At 45.1% G+C, this 23,047-nt stretch overlaps 1 protein-coding gene across 21 annotated transcripts in view; it reads left to right on the plus strand.

Annotated features, from left to right (window-relative positions):
- DTNB (dystrobrevin beta) overlaps positions 1–23,047 on the plus strand; it is a 214,912-nt gene that overhangs the window by 148,433 nt on the left and 43,432 nt on the right. For 16 of the 21 annotated variants that reach the window (XM_037391264.1, XM_037391263.1, XM_037391266.1 and 13 more), the window contains one exon: positions 2,005–2,101. In XM_037391264.1, the coding sequence (XP_037247161.1) occupies positions 2,005–2,101 (97 nt within the window). Of the gene's footprint in view, positions 1–2,004; positions 2,102–8,781; positions 8,803–18,070; positions 18,134–23,047 lie in introns of those variants that run through there. The other 5 variants (XM_037391269.1, XM_037391270.1, XM_037391277.1 and 2 more) reach the window with 3 other exon arrangements.

Consider the following 23,047-nt stretch of genomic DNA (forward strand, 5'->3'; position numbering starts at 1 on the left):
CAGTACCTGGTGGCCTTGCCTTTGGTTATACGCGAGCATGTGTGACTGAATGATCTCCGTTGCTGTGTAGAATTTAGGCTGTGAAAGTGCGAGGAAGGTAATCCATGGGAAATCAGCATGTCCCAGGTTTAAAAATCTGCAGACGACCCAGCCTGTAGAGATGAGTCAGCTCTGCCATGCTGCTGGCAAGTGCAGCCTCAGAAGAAGCGTGGCTGGGTCCATCGTCCTTAGGGATCCCTGCCTTGTCATGCCGCCATGCTTGGGGCTGCTTCTTGCAAGCCCACAGGATGCTCCTCCAGGCACTGGGGCCAAGGACCCGTCTGCCCCACGTGTGTGCCTCAAACTGCACCCCTCCATTGGTCGATAGAGGCTCTCCTGTCTTGTTTTTTGAAAAACATTTAACCCCCTTCCTTGCTGACAGACAGTACCTCCTCTTTCTTCACCAGAGGTCATTGAAAAAGAAATTGAGTAACATCAACCAAAATCAGACATGCCCATTGATGTTGATTCTTCATTACCAACCACATTTGGAGAGCTATATGTATTTAATATGTCGATTTTTATTTTTACCTATTTGTAGTCGTTAACCAGAATGTTATATTAAATAACTATAGAATAAAAGCTACAGACTCTGAACTGACCTAGAGAGAGAAGAAGGATCATATAGACGGGTAAAGCTATGTCTACCAGTGGGCTTTTAACACATTCTAGGTGACCAGGTGTGTGTAAACTTCTCTTTATTGCCTTATTTTTGTGATATGTTTCAGCACTTAATAACCACGTTCTTCAAAATACAAAAAGATCTTGAAAGAAATACCCAGGACAGTTAACACTTCGCAGCCTCTGTCCTTCTAAGAACCAGTGCAGAAACAAGTTGGTTCTGTTCAGGAGTCTTAGCAGTTTTCTGGCTGGGGTGTATGCTCATGAAATGCCATTTTCACAGTCACCGTAATGAAAGCAAGCCACACTCCACAGATTTATTCAGTCTCAGTAAATGGCCGTTTTCTTTTCCGTCTTCTGATGTCCAAATAGTGTTTCTAAAACTAGTTGGTTATTAAAATTCCCAGAATGATTTATCCATAATATATCGCCTGAGAACACAGATATAATCTAAAACATTTAAAAATTCAGTCTAGAATATGTGATGACTTTAACTTTGGACTAAGACATCATGATGTCAACAAAAATAACTGTAGATGAATAAACAAGCCTTTCTAATTGTTTTTTTCTTACAGTTATTTATCATTAGCTATGATTGGGATTTCTGGGGCCCAGCATTTCATAAATCATCTAAGATACTGAACTTCTGACGTGTTGACGTTTGTCTTTGACCTTCTCCTTATATTAGTCACTTCTTTATTTTTCTAAATATAAAATAAAACCAGACAGTCATGTTTCCTTAAATATCACACAGCTAGGCATCTGAAGAAACCCAGTGGATTTCTGATGCCAAGGAAAGGGAAGGTCACTTATTATCTCCCTGTTACCTGGGTTCTGGTACAGCAAATATGTCAAAGATTATACGTCACATCGGTGGACAGAAATAGCTCTGCTGAGTCTCTGTCCAGACAGGTGACAGCTTTTCCTTTCCAAACATCTGCAGCCGTTTCTCCTCTTTTTTTTTTTTTTTTCCTCCTCTCTGCCTTTCCTCCCATAGTTCATTCTTGCTTGTCTGAAAGCTCTGCAGGATGCCTGGGTCTGACGTTAAGGGAGCTCTTAAAAGGAGGAAGAGAGCGGGCTGTTTTTCTCCAAATGCAGTGCTTTTGGAAAGGGCTTCCTACTACCAGGATGCTGAGTGGGAATTTCTGGATTTTAAGTGAAAAGCCTGATTGTTCCATATAGGTTTAGTAGTGAGTGTGGTGTGCTTTGCTCTGTGCTTTCGAATGGGAAGCAGGGAGGGAGTGATGAAAAGCAAAGACACGGTTATATGGGTGAATTTCCTGAAGTGGTTTTGAAATACCCAAAATTTATTTTCTGACTCTTTCTTTCATGTAATTTGGACAGACAGAGAAAGGATGAACTGGAACAGAGGATGTCTGCACTTCAGGAAAGCAGAAGAGAACTGATGGTGCAGCTCGAAGGGCTGATGAAACTGCTCAAAGTAAGCCATCTCCTGTCAGAAATGCAGGGCATCCTTCTCTTCCCTGGGTCTGGAACTCACTATTGCCACTCCGGGATTCCTGCTCTGTGTTGTACCGTTATAAATACTTCATGAGGAATAGAAGGAATTTGCAAAAAGTCATTTCCATGCTGGCTCTGTGTATTGGTGCAGATGGTTAATGGGTTTTCAGGTTCATATTCTGCTGCTTCAGTTAAAATATCAAGAAGCTGTAAGATTTGGAAGGCTTTAAAGGAATGTTAGATTTGGTAATCAACTGCATGCTCATGCTGTTCTGGGTACCAGTTCAGGTCTTCCAACTTTTAACTGGAAAATAAACTGGAAACTGTAGCTACTGCAATAGAGAACCTGACTCCTCAGTGGCCTGGGCTGTGTTTCACCAGGGAATACCACACAAACCCTGCGGTGGCTGCAGAGTTTTTTTGCTTTGGAGTATGATGGTATTGGCTCTGATCTGTAATATATGTTGCTGTCTGGATTTCTGATGAGGGTCCGTTGTTATTTTCTATAGAGTCCTGCTAGAGCTGAGCTCATAGTTGATGAGTAGAACCTGAAATACTACTATGCATTTATTCTTTCCGTTCTTTAAATTGAACAAGAGCCTCTGCATAAAGTGATTGGCAAAGCACTGCCCTTACTCAAAGAGGTTTTAGTCCAAGACAAGATGCAGCGAAGATGCTACAGGCAATGAAAGAAGTAGAAGAGAGATCACAGCAATGATGCTGACAGGAGCAGCACAGGGGTTTATAGATTAGCTGTAGGCACATCTTGATAGTTCCAGAAAAATTCAGAGTTGCCTGCACTTGAAAGTGATAATGAATTCATATCGTCTGTAAATCTAAAGTGCAGTCGCTGTTCAGATTGGGCTTCCATTCTGGAATAGGAATGTACCTACAAGAGGCTATGATCAATTGCTCTTCAGAGGTGCCTGTTTTGTTTAGTTTCCCTGTGCAGATGAGAACGTAGTTAGTGTTAATATTTGGGAAGTAATTTTTTTTTAAGTCAGTGGTTCTGCACGCTGTATTTTTTTCCCACTCGGCCTGTTAATGTCTGTCTTCTAAAAATATTGAAAATAATGTCACTTGCTAAATTCACCTTGACTTCTTCAGCCCCTAAGCCTTTGTAAGTTGAAGTGTGATATCTCTGAGAAAGGGCATCCAAGACTGAATTACAGATTTAGGGAAGTGTAAAAGCTGTGGCATCAGAAACAGTTTGATTCTCTGAGGTTCAGGTGACCACAGACCCAGCATTTTTCTTGCACACATTTGAGGAGCCTTTTTATAACAAAATCAGTTTGGATATCTGCTTTAGCATGATGGCAAGCTCTGGTGTGAGTTTTCTGTAGACCCTGTTGTTTTCAAAGCACTCATAAGCCTTCTCAAATTAATTGTCCCAAACACGACCTGACATAAATGCTGTCATCTCAATATGGTGAACAGCTTTTCTGTTAGCTGGCCTGACTTTCTGCTCTTCAGCCTCCAAAGCCTTGAAGGCCAGGTGGACTTTATCCAATGCACTACCCTGACCCTGTACAACGTGCGGGGTCTGGAGCATCCTGTGGAGCTTTGCATGCCCCCTCAGCAGGATGCAGTGGGCAGGGAGCACACCTGCCTTCCCTGCCTGCTTGGCCATCATATCCTCATCTCCCAGCTGCCCAAACTGTGAGTATTTCCTCATGCCCGACCGGTTAGACACATGTACGTGATATGTGGAGCAGCAAAAGGTACTGGTGTCAGTAACACACCGATGGGGAGAGCATGGAGGATGCTGCAGAAGAGAGCACAAGCACAAGTGGCAAGTGCTGCAGCTGAGGAGGGAGGAGAGAGGACTGCAGAAGAGAGAATGGAGCCATAACTGACTCACATTTGATAAACTGATGTTTTTCGGACCCCTTCATTAAGTTGAACCATGCAGTTCAGTTATGACCTTGACAGAAACATTAATGACATCTTCTAGGCTGTATCACACAGAAGGTTAGTTTAGAAGCTGGCTCGTACTAGGCTTTTCATTTATAAGTCTAGCATCTTTAACTCCCCCAGTTCCCAAAATTGTTCAAAACCTGTAAGAGAAAATGGGACTGGATATAAGGAGAAACTTCTTCCCTCTGAGGATGCTCAAGCAGTGGCACAGGGGCCTGGAGAGTTGTGCTATCCCTGTCCCTGGAAGTTTTCAAGACCCGACTGGACAGAGTTCCAAGCAATTTGGTCTGAGATGTTGACCCTGTTCTGAGTAGGAGGATGGACTAGAGACCTCCTGAGGTCCCTTCCAACCCAAACTACCCTATGAGCCTGTGTCTATGATAATTATTCCATTCTGCATGTTGCATAATACAGTTCTTTGCATTTCCCCTTAGAAGCTTTCTATGGAGCCTGGCAGATTCTCTTTGATTAAAGCATCTTCCAGAAAGACATCTGTTCTTCAACTGAAGAAATCAGAAGTGGAAAATTCACTGCCAATGCAAATTTGCTTGCACAGTTAAAAATTTATGCCTCATTTTCAGTTTTAATGTATTTAGCTTCAGTTTACACCCATTGGCTCTGGTACATGTGGTTCTCCCTCCATTAAATTAAGGAGTACTTTAGCACCCCTGGTTTTTTCCTATGCAGATACTTACTCATCTCGGTGAAGGCACTTCTCAGTCTTGATTTCTAAATCAGTTAAACAGGTAGAGCTCTGCAAAGCTGCTCACAGTACTTTACTCCAGTTTTTTTAATGGTTGATTTCTTTGCCTTCTCCAGATTGTTAGTATCGGTTTTTTTAAATTGAGGGAAAAAAACCTGTGTGTTGAATTCTTCTCTGAACCTTAGCAACACTGTGCAGAGTTACAGGAGGAGTTTCCCTACTCTTCATCTCTGTTTTCCTTTTTGTGTCTTTTTGCACCAGTGAGTACTTTTTGAAAGGTGTCAGTTACCCAGCTCTTGCTCCATGCAAAGTGCTTTATTTATTTCATATAGTGCTAAAGGGTTAATGAGAATGTCATGAGTAAATCCTCTCACAGGAAAATACATTACATCTGTGCAGTTCCTTTAGAAGCCAAACCTGTGAAACATTCAAATAACAAAATCAGATTTATTTGACAAGACCTCTTCTCCATGAAGTTGTAATGCTTTGTTTATTACTTAACAGTTCAGCCTTGTATCAGCATTTCTGTTACTTTGAATAAACTAATGGCAGGGTAAGATGCGTATGCTTATTTAAGTTGTCTTATTTCCCTTTTTGAGTATCAGCCCATTCCATGCCTGGGTATTCCAAGATCTTTTAACAATTACCTTCACTGGACTGGATAACCCCTCATGGAATTATTGTAAGACTCCCAGCTGCAAGCTACCCGGGCTTGCTGATCTAAAAATATTATTTCTAGTAGATACTTTTTAACACCTTTTCTCATTATTAGTGGAAAGTACTTCACTGGTTGCTGATAGAAACTACAAGAGGAAAGTACTACTAGTCAAACAGAGCAGAAATGCTAATTCCACTTCCCATATTGAGAATTTTACCATGACTGTTCAGAAGCAGTGTACACCACCTCAAGGCTTTGTTTTGTTTCTGATATTGTGTTCATTTCAAAGTCTCCTTTTTGGTGGTTTTAGCCCTGCCAGACACAAATTTTTCCCGCGAGCTTTTAGCTCCTCTCATTATTTGGTGCACTTCAAAAATTTTCATTTATAATTTACATCAGCTGTTAAGCTTTTATGGTTTTTTCCATTTTCTTATGCAGTATTTTTTACATTTTTAATGCTGCCTTCATTTTGCTGTTTCGAGCTGGATTCGGCTTACCTAACTTTGGTGATGTGAAAGTTTGGTACCTCTGCTCTCTCTGCAAAAAGAAGGAGAGAGGGGAAAGCCTGTATTTGGAAGGACAGAGTTGTTCTCTGGAGGGTTGTCCTTTTTTCCCGTGGTGAGCCATGCTGTGATAGCCGGAGCAGAGGAAAACCCTTGACTGTTTTGGTTGCTAGTGCAGAGGTAATCAAAATGCCTTGATTGACGTTTATTAGCCTGCACAGTGACCTACCCACGCCATTGCAATTTGGAGTTAGGGTTGGTGTTTTCATTGAGTGTCCTTCCACACCTTGTTGTCAACGTGTGTTGACACTCCTGTTAGGAGGTTCAGTTACAGATATTTGTTGGTGGGTTTCCCCCAAAGGAGATGTTCTGGTTGTTCGGCTCTTCATCAAGTGCTGCCACTGGTACCTTCTGCTGTGCCGCCCTGGTGGCTGCACTCGCTGGGGCAGCGTTTGTTGGGCAGGCGCTGCGCACCTACTGCCGGGGGGTGGTCACCCACACCCCTTTGGATCGGAGCTGCCCACCCTTTCCCAAGCCATCTCCAACCACCACCCACAGGCTGTCAGGCGCCCAGACCCATTCCTGAGGGGCAGTTTGGGCCAGGCCAACCTGATTAGGGTGAGAAGGGATTTTAGCAGCGTGGAGGCGTGTAGGTCATGCCGGAGAACAGCTGCACAATTCAGTTTAGCACCGCAGCCACCGAGCTGGCAGGGCTGCTGCGGCAGCCACCGCAGGGCTGCCCGTGGCCTGGCAGCCTCCTGTCCCCCCAGCCACTCCACCAGCCACCGGTTAAGCAGATCAAGCCCCTCGCCCGTGAGAGGCAGCCTGTCCGTCTGGGCTGGACAGTGGCCAGTGACCTGTCAGTACTGCCATCAGTGACTTTCTTCCAATATTTTTTATCTTCTTTTCCTCATCCAGACCATTGGCTTAGCTTTCCCTTTTGTCCTGGGGTCTTCGGTGATCACCTAGTGCCGTTTAGCTGGCACTCTTCTAACAAATAGTCCGCAGTGATGGTTGTCTGCCTTCTTGCAGAGCTTTTGCTTTCAGCCGTGCGGATATTCAGCAGACGTATCCCATTTCACTTTTTCCATTTCCTCAATGGTAATTTCCTCACTAGCTGATCTGATGATTTATCTAATAACTCAGTCCTTCTAGCAAAGCTCCATGCCTCTAGAGATTTATTTTTTTTCCACATCTGTAGTTAATGCTAAAGCCTCATTTTTCAAACTAACAACTTTTTTGTAGAGTGGAGATTATTTGAGATCTTTCCCCTGACCTGGTTCACCATCTGGTCCTGCAAGTCCCAACAACTGGAAACATCTGGGAACATGGGGAGAGCAGCACTGGCCTCCACCACTGATGTTGAGCTGTGGTTGAGTGGTGCCATACCCTACATCTGCTACACCAGTGTCTAAATACACACCTGAAAGAACCCCAAGTCTTGGGAGAAAAGAACCAAAAGTACCTGGTCAGAAATGTGGAAGTCATTCCTAGATATCTCTGCCGTGCCCTCAGCTTGCAGTTAGGAAAACATCTTTTGGTACAGTGGTCAGTGAGAAGAAGCTGCTTTAAATTAAGAGACAGGTTCTGGTTAATCCTACTCAGATGGGAAATAAATGAGAGAAGGTAGATAAATGGGTTGATGGTTTTCAAGACCAGAGGGAGCTTTTATTCTGTGAATTTTAATTCCATGACCTGAATTTCTGGGGAGACATCCTGCTGCCCTCTGCACTGACAGGCCATGGAAAGCCACCGCTGGAGGAACAGACACTGTTACCCTGGAAAGGCTGTAAATTGCTAGATCTGCGTAGATGAGAGTCATCCTAAACATGCCGCCAACCTTTTTTTTTTAATGCACAGTGTTGCTGCCTGCACCACGTGCTGTGCCTTTCCACACAACTGAGCCTGCATGACATGAGCCTGCAGGACTCGTAACGGCTGTTGTGTATGTGAGGACAAAACGTATGAAAACTATTGAATTAATAAAGGAATTCTCAACTACGGGACATTTTGCTCATTCCCAGGAATGCTGCTGTAGCTGAAGTCAGAATGTGACCCTGCTGGCCTGGCAGGATCACAGTGTAACTTTTGCTGCTTCAAAAGAGGATAAACTCATCCATATTTCACCTTTTTTCAATTTTCAAATTATTAGTGGTCTGTGTGGGCAAACGTTGCATTGCAACAAAGGGATTGTTTTCCCCGCATCTTTTTCCTTACTCCAAAGCTTTGGTGCTTTTGCCTCCCAGTTTCTCCCCTCCCATTCTAGACCTGGTTGCCTACGGCTTGGTCGTTTTCCCTTTTGAATTGGGTCTGCAGAGGTCACTGCGTGCCCGGTGGCCATGGGCACTCTCTGACCAAAAAGGTGAGAGTTTGCCTCCCAGGCTGCGATGGTTTGGGTCTCTGTGACAAAGGTTTGTGCACACAGGGGACCAAATGCCCAATGGCATTTCCAGACTTTGGAGGATGGTAGCCTGTTTCTTGCCTTGAGGACAGCTAGAGAGCCATTCCTGCATCTGGGGTGGGAAGAGAAGCCAGTAAAGGACCTGCGTAAAAGAAAAGATATCCATTGGATATCCTGTCCTATATCCAAGATACCCATTGTGTGACAGCCATCCCGTGTGTGACTTTTGCCAACATGACAGGCCATTTTAGATAGGGGTCTTCTTTGGAGAATGGACCAAAGGACACCTTTGTTTTCCCACCACAGTGGTTGTGTCTGACCTCTTGTTTTCCTTCCATGGCTATAGATATTCCTACAATTTGCCATGTTCTGTTCTTCCATTGGGTATGTTGTGTGTTTTGTGTGTGTGTTTCCTTTTATATGATAATTAATCTGTCCGGTTTCTCTCTTCACCTTTTTCTTTTGCCACCGTTTATAGGAAGAAGAGCAAAAGCAGGCAGTAAGTTGACTTCACTTTGTAGGCGATCTCTTTTTCCTTTCTGCATGAAAACAATTTTCTGTTAATTGGCTTGTATGCAAATAAACCATGGGAATGTGGGGTCTTTCACACTTGTAAATTTGAAAGCAGCCTTCGTGGATTTCCAGTAGAGCATGTTTTTGTGTATGTCTTTAAAGTTATTCCTCTCTCCCTTTCAAATTAAGTTTATCGCCATGGGTGCACAACCAGTGGCTATATTCATGAGTTTTTATAGAATTGTGCATGACCATCCAGGGTTGGAAATGTGCATTCTCAGCTGGCTTCATAATGTATTTTTTTTTTTGAGATTCTTTGGAGTATTTCACATGCTAAGAAAGCTTTCTTGTCTCTTCAGGAATCTTTTAATTTGCCTCCTTGCCACATACAAGTCCATGCATGAAAACTAATTAATGACTTAATATTCTGGGCATGGATCCATATCATTCAGTCATGATATAGTTTCCTTGAATTAGTCCCAATATGCTCATTGTAAACAAGATGAGTAAACTAACAAGAGACAAGAATGCATTTGCTTTGTTACCGATTTTTGTTTTCTTTGCCCATCTATTCAAATCTGAATCCTGTGTTGGTTTCGGAATCCACTCCAGAGGGAGCCCTTTTGCTTTTCTCGGGAAGAGCCAGATGTTCAATGTCTTCTCTCCAGCAGAACAAATTTTCAGCATTTTTGAACATGGTTTTCTTTATACACAAAGCTTTAATGAAAACTAATCTTGTGTTTCCCATTGTTGGGGTTTTTTTACATGTTGTTTATCAGATACTCAGATTGGATATTGGATAAACAAATAGGAATTTCTGGTTACCTATTTTTTGTAAGGAAATATATATTTTGGGGTAACTTCTATTACTGAAGATACCTCAGTTCTATATGTGCTGAAATCGGCTTTTGGGACTCCTGGTATTAAATTTCTGCCATCAACTTGAAAAGAAGATGGTGGTAAGCATGCATCTTCTGTTGGAGCCCAGTTCATCTTTAGTTGATGCTGCCAGTGAAGGTTTATCCCTGGGCTTGCTAAGGCACCTTGCAAAAATTATGTGGCTTAACGAAGGGACCAGATTGCAGTGTGCGGCAGTGATCTTCGAGGAACTTCCTGAAGGAAGGAAAAAAAATAAGTCACGACCGTCCTTGTCCTCCAACTTCTAACTGTACAAGTGGAATGCTGTATCATATGTCATTCTCTTACCCAGCATCATTAATAGGAATATTCATTTGCATGGAAATGCAACTTATATTAGCTCATTTTTCCTGTGCTGTTCTCTTCATCTGGATTATGGGTATAGAAAAAGGTTAAATATGAGATCAAAGGAAGAATTTGCCCAATTTTGCCTCCCTTCTTTCCATGGAACACTATGTTAGCAGGAGGATAGGAGAACCAAAACTGCTAAAATAATATCAACACATTGACATTCTGTCTAGTCCCATTCTGTTGGAATCAATGATGAATGAGCCAAAAAGGATTTGAAACTCAAGAAGGCAGATTTTGACCAACCAAAGGACACATCGCTGATCTATAGGAATTGAAACTTTACATCCTTACATTTGCATGGACTGAAGTAGCCCAAAATGCTCTGCTCTTAACTATAAAGGTGCAGCCTGAAAACGCTGGGAAACCCAGGGTACAATGCTCCACTTGGCTGAGAAACACACCAAAAACACATAATAGCTGAGGTGGGAAGACAGCTCTGGAGATCATCTCGTCCACCCCCCAGGCTCAAAGAGTCAGCTAGAGCAGGCTGCTCAGGAATTTGCCCCATCGTGTTTTGAGCATCTCCAGAGATGGAAACTCCACAACCTCTCTGGGCAACTTCAGTGCCCTCACCATAGGAAAGTTTTTTCTTTATTTTTAAATGGAATTTCCTGTATTTCCATTGCATTGCATCTGGTCCTCTCAGTGGTATCCACTGAGAAGGCTTTAGCTCTGTTCTTTACCTTCTTGCATTGGGGATTTGTATGTGTTGATAAGATCCTCCCCAGCCTTCTCTCCTTGAAGCTAAACAGTCCCAGCTCCTTCATCCTCTCCTCATATGGCAGATGCTGGTTCCTTAATCATCTTTTTGGCTGTTCCTTGAACTTGCTCCAGTTGCTCCAAATCTTTCTTGTAGTGGGTTTTCCAGAACCGGACCCAACACTCCAGAAGTGGCCTCACCAGTGCTGAGTCAAGGGGAAGGATCACCTCCCTCAGCCTGCTGCCAGCGCTCTTCCCAACACAGCCCAGAACGCTGTTGACATTCTTTGCTGGAAGGTTACATTGCTGGCTCATGTTCAACTTCTCTGCAGGACCTCAGCATCTTTTTCTGCCAAGCTGTCTTCCAGCCAGTCAGCCCCCAGAGTGCAGTTAATATACAGGGTTATTCCTTCCTAGGAACAGGACTTTGCACCCTGTGTTGAACTTGATGAGGTCCCTATCTGCCCTTCCAAACACTGGCACAGGCTGCCCAGGGAGGTGGCGAAGTCACCGTCCCTGGAAGTCTTTGAAAACCACATAGATGCAGTGCCTAGAGACATGGGTTAGTGGTGGGCCCGGCAGTACTGGGTTAGCGGTTGGACTTGATGATCTCAAAGGTCTTTTCCAACCTAAATGATTCTATGATTTCTCCAGCATTTCAAGGTCCCTCTGAATGGCAGCACAACCATCTGATATATTGTCCACTCCTCCCTGTTTTGCATTGTCCACAAAATTGTTGAGGGTACATGCTGTCCTATCATCTAGGCTGTTACTAAAGAAGTTGTTTAACTGGCTTGAGGTGCACCACTAGTAACCGGCCTCCAGCAGGACTTCATGTGGCTGATAACAGCCCTACACATCACATGCTGTATTGATATCTGCACTGTTCTGGGAGGGAAGTAATGGCATATCTCCAGCCTGATGTCCAGAAGAAGTCACTGGACCATACACTGGCTTCAGATGTCTTCAGGACCTCACGGTCATCCATGTACTGCAATAACAGAAATACTTGAATAGACGGCTGAGTGACTGTGAGAGTGTGGGTTGAAGGAACACAGCCAACTGAAGTACTGTAAAATTATTATCAAACATCCCACTGGCCTTTAGAACCTCTACCATTTTTGGTGGCTCTAGAGTCACATCTTCCTACACATTTTTATATTGTGTATAAAACCCTACAGGAGCTAGGAAAGGGTACCAGTCTACTGCGTGCTTGACCAGCCCCATCCTGGTGTCCACAGGCATGTGTCTTGGAAAAAGAAGTTAGAGAAGAGCCTAGTCTGGTTAGTACCTCACAAAGGTCTACGGACTAGTCCAGGAACAGCAGGACAACGTATGAGGGGAAATGTGGAGCACCATCTGGGTCCTGTGGAAGAGAAGGCCTAAGTGTCTTAGTGATCTGAAGTGACTATCCACTCAGCCCTTGACGAGATGGATTGATTATGTGGTGGCTACGTGAATTTACATGAAGGGTTAAGGTAAATAACAGGCAGAATAACGATCACTGATTCAGGCAGCACTGGCAGCACATCAAGAGCAATAGCATCAGCATCCACTTTAGGAATCTCTGATTTCCCTTCACTGCTAAGGCTGCAAGTCCCATTCTGCCTTCTCCATATTGCTACTAAGATTTACAGAGATGAGCAAAAGAGGATCAGCCGCCTTGGCTACGTTCAAGCAAGCTGCTTGGCAAGCAAAAAAGGCTTCCTGACCAAAATGCCACCTTGTTCATCCTGCATTTAACTGAGGTGGCATACGCTGTGTTCCAGCAGCTGAGAGTGCCCAGGTTAGCGTGGCCCTTTTGGATGGCTTGACTGCCATCATGAGCCAGCATTGCACCGAGTGCAGCAAGTCACCTAACCCAGTGGGGCTGTTTGTTCATGTGTTTGCAGCCAGAGTGGTTGTGTGTCTATTGAGTAGAGATCGTTCCTGTTCCTGGGAGCCTAAGAAGAAGTTACTTGGCTGCCAAGGTTACCACCAAGTGCTTACAGAAAACTGTGTGATAACTGACTTTCATCTCCAGCAAAAGACTAGGTGAGCACAGTGGCAACTGAGAGACCAAACTCCAGGCAAGAAGATGTCCTCAGAAGGCCTAGAAGCCACTGTCTCTTGGCCAGTCTAGGTCAGAAAATCATGGCAAGCTCTAAGAGAGTGCCACTATTTCTGATCCTGGTATTTACAGGGAAGTCAAGTAACTTTTGTGCCCGGTGTTCAGGGTTGAGCTTCTATCAAGGTTTTGAAAGTTTCTGTAGTGTCGTTGCAGCACTGCCCCTTGGGATCGATGGGATTAGTCCTGCTCACACTCTTGAGGAACAGTGAGTTGTGTACAGATATTATTCCAGGAATGGTGTATTAAGCCACATGGTATTCATAGTCCACCACGCTCTTCCCTACTACTGCTAAAATTGTTGTGTCCCAGCTAATAAAGATCTTTGCCAGTGTAGATCCTAATTTACAACAGGACCGTTCTCATGTCACAGCTGGTGAGAGGCTTGAATAATCTGCTAAATATTAAAACCTCTTTGTTTTATAGTCAAATGAACAACCATTGGAGCTGTACTGTTCAATATTGAGAAGAACACTAAAGGAGTTCACAAATATGTACATCACATGTATGATGTCTTTGGTGTGTAGTACAGCTCATGCAACAAATCCAGAAGAGCGTCAGGCGCTTGTACTCCAGCACAAGAGAACTTCTGTAATGCCAAACAGGCACAGAAATGGCTTCACAGCAGAGGAGCTCACATGGGAGTGTTTAAACACTGGGATGGAAATTTTTTCCCTTCAGAAGATGGTGGGAACCATACAACACAGCAGAGCAGATTGGGTTCATGAATTTTGAGGTTATGCTACCAATCAGAAAAAGTGGATGTGCTCTCACCCAACAGTCCTCATGAAGTCAAGGAAGTCGTGGGAGGGTTGCTCCTTAACCCCATGGAGAGCGAGTCAGGAGTTGCCATCTTCCTCCCTTTGTTCAGATTCAGAGTATATATAGATGATACCTTTCAGTCTGCTTGAGAAGGGCAAGGACAGCAGTGCACGCCCCTTTAATGAGGTGAACCTTCTTAAACAGTGGCAACAGCACAGCTGAGCCCAGACGGCAAGCTAGGCTAATACTCGCGTCCTTTCCCAAGAGATGCAGAAACCTGCAGGAGGGGAACTAAACTTGAAGAGTGCCGTAACAGCTGAAGAAGTCTCATTGTGTTGATACCCAACTCCTAGACTGCTGTTCAGTTCTGCATCCATTTTTGCATCAGCCAAAGGTCCCATGCGCCTCTCCAGAGTGGGTCACCGATGCACATCTGGGTGACTCCCACCATCACATGCTGATGCATTTTAACAAAACTATGAAGAACTCCTCCTAATGCCTCAATGCTGCAAGTCAGCTTCTTGTACTGCACAGCCTCGTTCAGCTGCAGCGTGTGCCTTCAGTCTCTGGGGATGATTAGCAAGCTCTCAGCATTGATGGATTATGTCTGCCAGCCGAATAGCTAATGTGACCCAACTTGCTGGAATGACATTCACTTACACTCATAACTGACAAACTTTTCTGCAGTAAGTGGAAGACTACCTTCTGGAGGGTAGGAGTGAACAGCCCAAGTAGTGTAATGTAGAATAAGACAAAATTGCCTGTTCGGGATAAATTCAAGGAACGGACCAAATCTGGTTACCCACCATGCTGGCAGCCTGAAATGCCTGATCTGGTTAAGCAGATCAGTATGCTAACAGTGCAATGCAAGTATTGTAGCATATGTCTGTGCTAGTAAATGCACACGGAAGAATTCTCTTGACACTGAAGGCAAATGGCATGAAGATGCCTGCTTCCATGCTAGCAAATTTTCTTAGCCTCCAAGACCTGGTGGCTGCATGCAGCGTTGGGATCAGTGTGCCTGGGAACTGCCGGAGAATGTGCGAGCTGAAATGTGTCACAACCCTGCCAGGGAGCGTTCTAACGCTTAGATACTGTAAATTATCTTGTTCCAATGCCAGAAACACTCCTGCATATGGTTCAGCTCACCAATATAGACAGGCATAGCTTTAGAATAAGCTTTGAGTTGGTGCCTCTGTACTAAGAGCCATGTTCATGGGCCTCCTGGAGGATATCAAACCTAGAAAGGCTCATAAGAGAGCTATTTAGATGTTAAAGATTTATAGTCAGGTAGGGAACCAGACTTCTGTACCTATGAAGTTTATCTCTCAGTAGACATTTTGGAAAGGGAGGCTGGGCCTGTGCTGACACCAGGTATGGGAGATGAAGAAGACCTTACCCTGCTCTTTAGTTGGCAGCACTGCCCCTAGCAGATGACTTTTTCGGATACGTGGAGGAAGGTTTGGCAGGGAATAGCCATGGATGTACATCAGGCTTGCTTCCTTGGAAGTCCGTTTGCTCTGATGGATCACACTGCCCTGTGGCGGCCGAATGTCAGGTAAGAGACAAATCCCCGAGTAATGTGGCGATGCTTCCTATTGCAGCGGGATGAACACACTGAAGCAGAGACCGCAGGGCGGAGCTGATGGGTGCGGAAGACCTGGTTTCTGTCTGGAGAGAAGGAAAATCCCTCTCCCCACACTTACCAGAGCATTAGTGAGTTTCCCTGGGCTCACGCAGCCCTCCCCTGCTGCCTGTTGCCATCTGTGCCAAGCTCGGCAGGCAGAGCTAAGAGGATTGAGCGTGGCTCGGTCAGCAGCAGAGGAAAGTGGGTTGCTGCTTTTCCATCTAATGCTGTGTCCAGTGGGTGGTGGAGGCCAAATGCTGCCAGAGCCTTCGTGAATAAACGCAGACCTGCAGTGGTTGGGTCTGGTGGCTTTGCATAAACCTGCTGCTGGAGGGGAGTGGTGAAGAGGTGCAAGAGACTCTCCCGATGCTCCATGGGGATTTGGCAGCCCATTGCCATCGGTCCGGAGGGGATCCAGTCATCCTGTCCCATTTTGGAGGGCACACAAATAGCACAAGGGAGTAAGTGCTGTCAAACACAGACTAGAACAGTAGAGAGCACTTAGATGTTTTCAATCTTGAGTTGTAGTAACCAGAGATATTTTCCAAAATAGCAGTTGAGAAAGTTGTCAGGGAGGAGTGTGGTTTTCCCTGTGCTCCCACTGTCCCACGAAGAGGTAACAGCTATAAGGCAGACAGTTTCTGCAGAGTCCCACTCCATTCATGCCTTCCCTGAATTGCATTCCTCTCTACTTAATCACGTTTTGGATTGCACAGCTCGAAACAGGCAGGAGTTTGTTCAGTTTCTTGTCTTCCAAGTCCTGCCTTCACCGAGAAAGACGTGTGCCAAGTTCCAACTTTTAAGCCGCTACCATTTTTAACAAAGCTCTGTGCAAAAGCATTGTGGCTACACTTGCTTTTGACTTGGGAGAAAAAATATGCTTGTTTGTCCTAATGTACTTCAAAACCAGCTGAAGGGATTGGCTTGATTTTCTAAGCAGATCCTCTGTCAAGAAGCTGCCCAGTGTGAAATTTTTTAATTTTTTTATCTTCTAGAGGTTTCTGTTTATTTGCATAATTTTTTGCTTTAATGCCGCGCATTGGTTGTGAAAAGAGGATTAGAAATGAAACAGTGCTGGAGTGTTTACACCAGGACACGCAGTACTTGCATGCAGCAGTTCCTATAGATTTATCCTGGGTAGTTACAAGGAAAGGCAACTCTTCGTCATGTGCCACGTGCTCAGAGGGGCTCCAAGAGCCCCGAGACTGTATTTTTGTGTTCAGCATATTTTCCCCCTCCTGATATCCCATTTTGATGTTAATAAATTTGAAACACAGCAGCTGCCAGAGAGGAGCATCCTTGCTTTGAGAAGCCATGTGGTGCACCCCTGGACATGGCAGCTCTGCTGCCCACTGGCCACGCTGCTGGCTGATGGCAGTGCAAGGGAAAGTGTTGAGATATGTTTCACTCAGGTGGAACGATAGAGACTCTGGTTCACTCCCAGCTTTGGTTGGAGTTCCTACCTGCAGGCTCCTGGGTCATTGCAGGAATTGTAGGGACATCCCGTCCCAAGAGACCCTCTGCCCTGGGGAGTAGGGGCGAGGGGCACGGCTTCGGAGGGAGGTTGTATGCAGGAACGTCTGACAGCTTTATACAATATATGTTGTAGTGCCTGTTTTGTAAGTTTCTTCGGTAAATCCAGCCAGTGCTCCCTCATTCCTGCAGCAGGCCCTGGGGGGTGCCCCAGGCACCTGCAGAACCCAGGTCACGCAGTGGGGAGGTGGTGCAGGGGCAGCCTCGTGTCCTAGCACTGTGCCAGCCTCCCCAGCGCAGGTCCAGCGCCCGTCCCACCGGCTCCAGGATAACTCCAGCAGATCCGCTGAGTTGCTCCTGCACTCCCCAGGAAGCCCAGGGACACCTTTAGCACCAGCATAGCACAGGCGCACACAGCCAGCTCAGGCATCACCATGTACCCCAAGAGGTAAATGGGCAGATGGGGGGAACTGCTGCAGAAACCATGGCTTTGCTCAGGCTTAGCCTGGGTCTGACCTGCTGGGACTAATAATCCCATTAGACCTGCAGAACTGCAAGCACCAGCACCCAGCACCCACTCGTGGGAACCCAGCACTGGGGTGCCCAGGCTGGACTCCATGGGGTCACCCACAGGGTGTCGTGCCAAAGCAGTAGTCAGCACGCAGGAGCTGTGTGTCTTCAAGCCTAAACTTACCTTGGATGTAGAGGTGCATGGGAACAGTGCTTGAGCTAATAACCACCACCAGATCTGAGCTGTCTCTGCATCTTTGATGTGAACAAGCTGTAGTTTGAAGGATGCCCCAGAGACCACAAAGTAAGAACAGCATCTGAGAGGTGTCTGGGCATGGGCTGTCAGTTTGGGCTGTACCAGTAACAGCTTTATTCTACAAGTCACTTATATGAGAAATTTTACTTCTTGGCAGTTTAGTGATGTTTTTCGAATACCCAGATATATTTGTCAAATGCCCAGGGTTCAGCTTTACAATAAGCTGTCTTTGGCAGCAAAGCCAGCTTGAAGCATTCCTTTTCCTGTGCCAGTATTCACTGCTCCAGCAGATATGCCCATACAGTTTTTGAAGGGCCATGCTACACATCAGGGCCCTGAAATCATCCCACTTAAAAAGAGCATTCCTAGAAAAAATGTGAAGCCAAAAGGTCTTGTAACTACTCCTTCCTTGACCTTGCATCAGATCATCAAGAAATACGGATCCAAACTAGAAAAGGCTGGATGCAAAAAGATCGAGATTGATCTTTTTGTGTCAACCCTTTAAGCTTCTGGGCAGAAAATAGGTAGCGAGCATCTGTGGGTTGGGGAAGGCGCAGCAGCGGGGACGTGGCAAGGTGCATGCCCCTTCGGAGCAGTAAGAGGAAAGGATGGTTTGTGTAACAACAGATCAGGAAGAAGGTTATAAAGGCTGACGTGCAATGTCTGTCCAGGGTCAGTGATTATTCAGTTCCATGAATTCAGTGCTTAGGCTTATACTACAGGGATATTTCATCAGTCACCGTAAAAGATTTCATATGCAAGAGGTGGGTTTTTGTGGAGGGGGGTGGGGATTTCTTGAAGATACTCTCCCACTGCATGGGTCTTTCTGTTCTTTGTCACTTGTCCATGGGAATTCATGGTGTGTTGTTGCTGGTTTTCATTTCACATAGATGTTTCCACCAAAGCATTTGTTGCCACATTTGGGGGTAGATATTCATGAGCCTATAGATGTTGTGGTTCTGTTGTGGAGGTATCGTTAAGATGACTGCAGAGATGTACTACAAAGATTTGCATTTGTTTTGGCAAGTCTAATTTTGCTTGATGTTTGTTTAGTCCCTAAGAAATGTGATGCTGATGATGAGTTTGGCAAGACTGAAAGCTAGGAGACAGAATTCTGGAATAATTGATTTTGCCATATTTTCTTTGAGGATGGGTTGTAACTGGTTAATTTTTTTTTTTATTATCCTTGCAGAGTCCAGGATGTACAATATTTATTGCTTCCCCGCTGAATTTCATAGCCATGCTGACTCTTCTAAAACAATCTTTTCTTCACGTTGTAGTCAAGGACCTGCTCTAGTATGTAAATAAGCTTAAGTGTGCGCAGGCAGTGCATGCACACTCCTTCAGGACACCAACCAGTGTAATGCTTAATTCTTAGCAATTACTAATTCCTTCTATTGTGCTGTAGCACTGGGTTGGCACCCAGATACAACTGATTGATGCCATAAATAGTGAGTACGCTTAGCTTTTTCATAGCATTTTTATCTCAACCAAACTACAGAACCATACATTTTCACATCTTTCTGTATTAAATCGAATGTGTCCATTTCAGAGACAGGGAAAACCGATGCTTTTTTAGACATTCAAGGCTATCCAACAAGATGTTGATGAAATTCAAATGAGAGCTGTTGCCTGTATCTTGGCTGTCACTTGTAGAAGGGATTGCTTCTCATACGCAATCATGACAAACATGGCAGAAGCCCATGGTGCAACGGCAGATGCTGTGACTTCATCCTGAAGGACCGCCTGCTCTGCACCTTGCAGGGGTGCCAGCCGCATAGCTGACCTGCAGACATTCAGCAGGGTGGAAGGTGTATAATGCTGTTAATGCCCCGTAATTCACTTGCAGAGAAATTAATATTAAACGTATTTCTGTGTGTGCATCTGTAATACTTTCCCTCCTATCATTATCCAAGCCTAGGAGGGTAATCAAAGCCACATGAAGGACATCTGGATCCAGTGTTGGTTTATATGGCACCTGGCCCTTATTAATAGTAATGAGGAAATGGCAGTTTGGGATTTCTTGACCTCACATGAAATTCATTTCACTGGGCAAAGGTTACTAACAGATGGCAGCAATTTGGGGCTCATTTCATCATCTGTTACACAGACAGATGATGAAATTGTGCCGGTTTGGCCCTTTCCTTTGTAAGGAGCTATCCCTTTTTCCACTTCATCTCTTTATAAGGGTTGTCTTTTTCAAAGGGAGTCCTGAAACATCTTGTTAAAGCATGTTATATGCAGCACAAGGGTTTAGGTATGGTCTGATACAACAAAATGATCCCTTTGAGCATAAATCACGCTTTTACTAACTGTGTTGTGAACTTTTATCTTTTTGAAGTTGGTAGTTTCTTCTGGGTTATTGGCCTCACTCCAATTTGTTCTTTATTTCCCCAGCCCACTAATACACTTTTGCACTCCGACTTGGAGCAAATGAAAGAGCTATGAGAAGACACAACCCCATAATTATTGACACAGTGCGCTACCTCAAGCAAGCGTTTGTGTCACTTAAGTCTAATTTTGTAACATACCCCAGTCTGCTGCCTGCCAGCGACCCTGGGTGTGAAAAGCATGTAACACCTATAGAAAGGATTTGCCTGTTGGCGTCTACCTTGCTGTTGTCACGTTGGTGTTGAGGACGACCACAGAGGTCATCAGAGGGCTGGAGCAGCTCTGCTGTGGGGACAGGCTGGGAGAGCTGGGGTGGCTCAGCCTGGGGAGGAGAAGGCTGCGGGGAGACCTTAGAGCACCTGCCAGTGCCTAAAGGGGCCGGCAAGAAAGCTGGGGAGGGGCTTTGGGCAAGGGCAGGTGGCGATGGGACACGGGGGAATGGCTTTACCTGAGAGAGGGGAGATGGAGATGAGAGATGAGGCAGAAATTCTTCCCTGTGAGGGCGGCGAGGCGCTGGCCCAGGCTGCCCAGAGCAGCTGTGGGTGCCCCATCCCTGGCAGGGCTCAAGGCCAGGCTGGACGGGGCTGGGAGCAGCCTGGGCTGGTGGAAGGGGTCCCTGCCCGTGGCGGGGGGGTGGGAACTGGATGGTCTTTAAGGTCCCTTCCCACCCAACCCATTCTGTGATTTGATGCTCCTTGAACAGCATCCCAGGTCAAGCAGCCGAGAGATCTTTGCACAGCTTGTTCTAGCTTATTCGTAGCTTGGCTGGAAGGTGGCTGGGTGTCCTCCCTGCAGGCCATGGAGCTAGTTGCCAAATGGGACCATCTGTGGTGCCCCTGAAAAGGTAAAACCTTTTAGTTGTTTGTTTGGCTTTTTTTTTTGGGGGGGGGGGGGGGGCGGGGCAGGGGGGAGCAGGAGGGGGAGGTGTTGTAGTTATAGCTGATTTGAAGCATGCTGGAAGTAAGATAAAGTAACCTAGAAAACACAGATGCAGTGCTGTCTAGTATTAAAGGAATATTATGAATCCAAGACCCTGGAAATGATGAGGTTCGATATTTGCTTACTCAGATGTTATGTTAGCCATTATAGTGATAGCTTCGTCTTGTACAGTGATGGCTACTGCACTGTGACAACACGTATTTACAACGTAGCTATCAAAAAAATCAAAATACGTCGTAGTCAAACACTGGTGTAAATATTACACTGTACTAGAGAAATGGAAAAAAAAAACCAAAAAAAACCCCAACATACCTGGAATCAATTTATCTGTAGTGCTAGATCAAAACAGTCGTACCTAAGAGCCTGATTGTATGAAATATCTGTTCCAGCTGTAGATTGGGCCTTTCATGATGCTTTCAGACTGAAACCTCTTGAGGGTTTTATTTATCAATGTGAAATGGAAGTTGTTCTAACTACTAAAATCATCATGTAATCCAAATTGGGTTTAGAGAGAAATGCTTGTATTGTGTTTGTGATTTAGTCTGACTACTTTAAATTTTGCAATTTTACTTCAGTGTTGCAAGCCTAAAGCCGATGTGCTTAAATCCACAAAGAATTAAAACAGCATAGAAATAGAAAATCTCAGTATTTTGACTCATGTAGTTTAGGAAGAACCCTGCTCACGTGAATATTAATTTTATTTTCTCTGAACCTTTCTCTACTGAAATAAATTCATCAGGCGGAGCTGAGGGGGATGCTTGCTTTAAGAAAGATCTGAATTCCTGTAGCCTCCTGGGACTGAAAAAAAGTAAAAACAGCAGTGCACACATGATACAGTCAACCCCATCATCTGTACTCATTTGAAAACATTACAGGTTTGCGTCTGGCAGCCTCAGTTCTCCAGGTCATTGGCAGTTTAATCCTGTGTTTCTGACATTAATGAGTTCATCAGATTAAATAAAATACAGAATTCCAGGAGATCTACATCTTGTAAGTTGGGTTACGCCATTATGAATGCTCTTGGCACTCATGCGTGTCAGTGTCGGACTCAGCTGAACACTGCTGTGCATCCCAATGTCAGGTACACCCAGCCTCCGCGTGGTCGGAGCAGTCGTGGCAGCCTTGTCCAGCAATGCCCTTTTGGCAAGATGGAATTGCCAAATTCTTAGCTCAAATTATTTCTGTCAAAGATTCCTGCAGTCTTTCTCATCCATTGTTGAGCCTCAATAGTTGCCTTTGACCTGTTGGAGCTGGATGCCGAGAATCAGGTTCGCTCCAGCCCAGCCTGTATCTTCAGATATCCCTTTACACATCCATCTTCCTCGGTGTAGGAGACTGGAAACCGCTAGTCCCTGAATCTCCCAGTGCTGATAGTGGCTGATATCAAGAACTTAATCATTTTGATATCAAGCATATCAAGAATCTTCTCCATCAGCTTCAGATCCAAAGTCTTATTTTGGTTGTCAAGAACAGTTGCAGACAATACATCAGTCACCCGGACATTAGGAGATGCCTCGTGGGATCATCATCTCCTTTGTCCGCAGGAGTAGCCATTGGCAAAGGCCATCAGGAGGAAATAGGCAGGAGCTCTGAGCTCCATCACGTCCAACCTCCCTACCAGGGAAGCTATCGCCAAAGCTCTTGATAGGTGTATAGCGCAATTAGTTGATGTGGTTATACATGATACAAGGAGATCAGGCTTCATCAGGCTCAAGACTAGAAAATCTTTCCCAGCTATGTGCTACCCTAAAAAGCAGCAGGTGACTGAAGGTTATTAGAAGAATTCATGAGTTTTAGAGACTCTACTGATAGTGGCCCGGTCATCACCAGTGAAACCTTTTGGGAGATTTGATGATGTGGATGATGTTCAGCCACGCTGCTGTACTGGCCTTCAAGCCACCCACGTTCAAATGGTTGGAGATTGGAGCTAAGGGCATCTGCCAGGGTTTGCGTATCTTGTTGCATCCCCATCCTTGCTCCCGGGATGTGTCACCCATTTGCTGAAGGGCACCTTTAAAGGCTGGTGACTACAAAGACCCGAGTTCTTCTGCGTCCCCGTCCGCAGGCTGCCAGGCCACAAGGGCTAAGCCCAGCTTTAATTTAAACCGGAGCAGGGTAGTTCCCTTCCCCTTAAAACTCTGAGGTGGTGATGAGGAACTTGGGGGGCTGTCAAGGCAGCTGGGTCAGACAGCAGGAGA

Source organism: Falco rusticolus, chromosome 6, assembly GCF_015220075.1.
Source record: "Falco rusticolus isolate bFalRus1 chromosome 6, bFalRus1.pri, whole genome shotgun sequence".
NCBI lineage: Eukaryota > Metazoa > Chordata > Aves > Falconiformes > Falconidae > Falco > Falco rusticolus.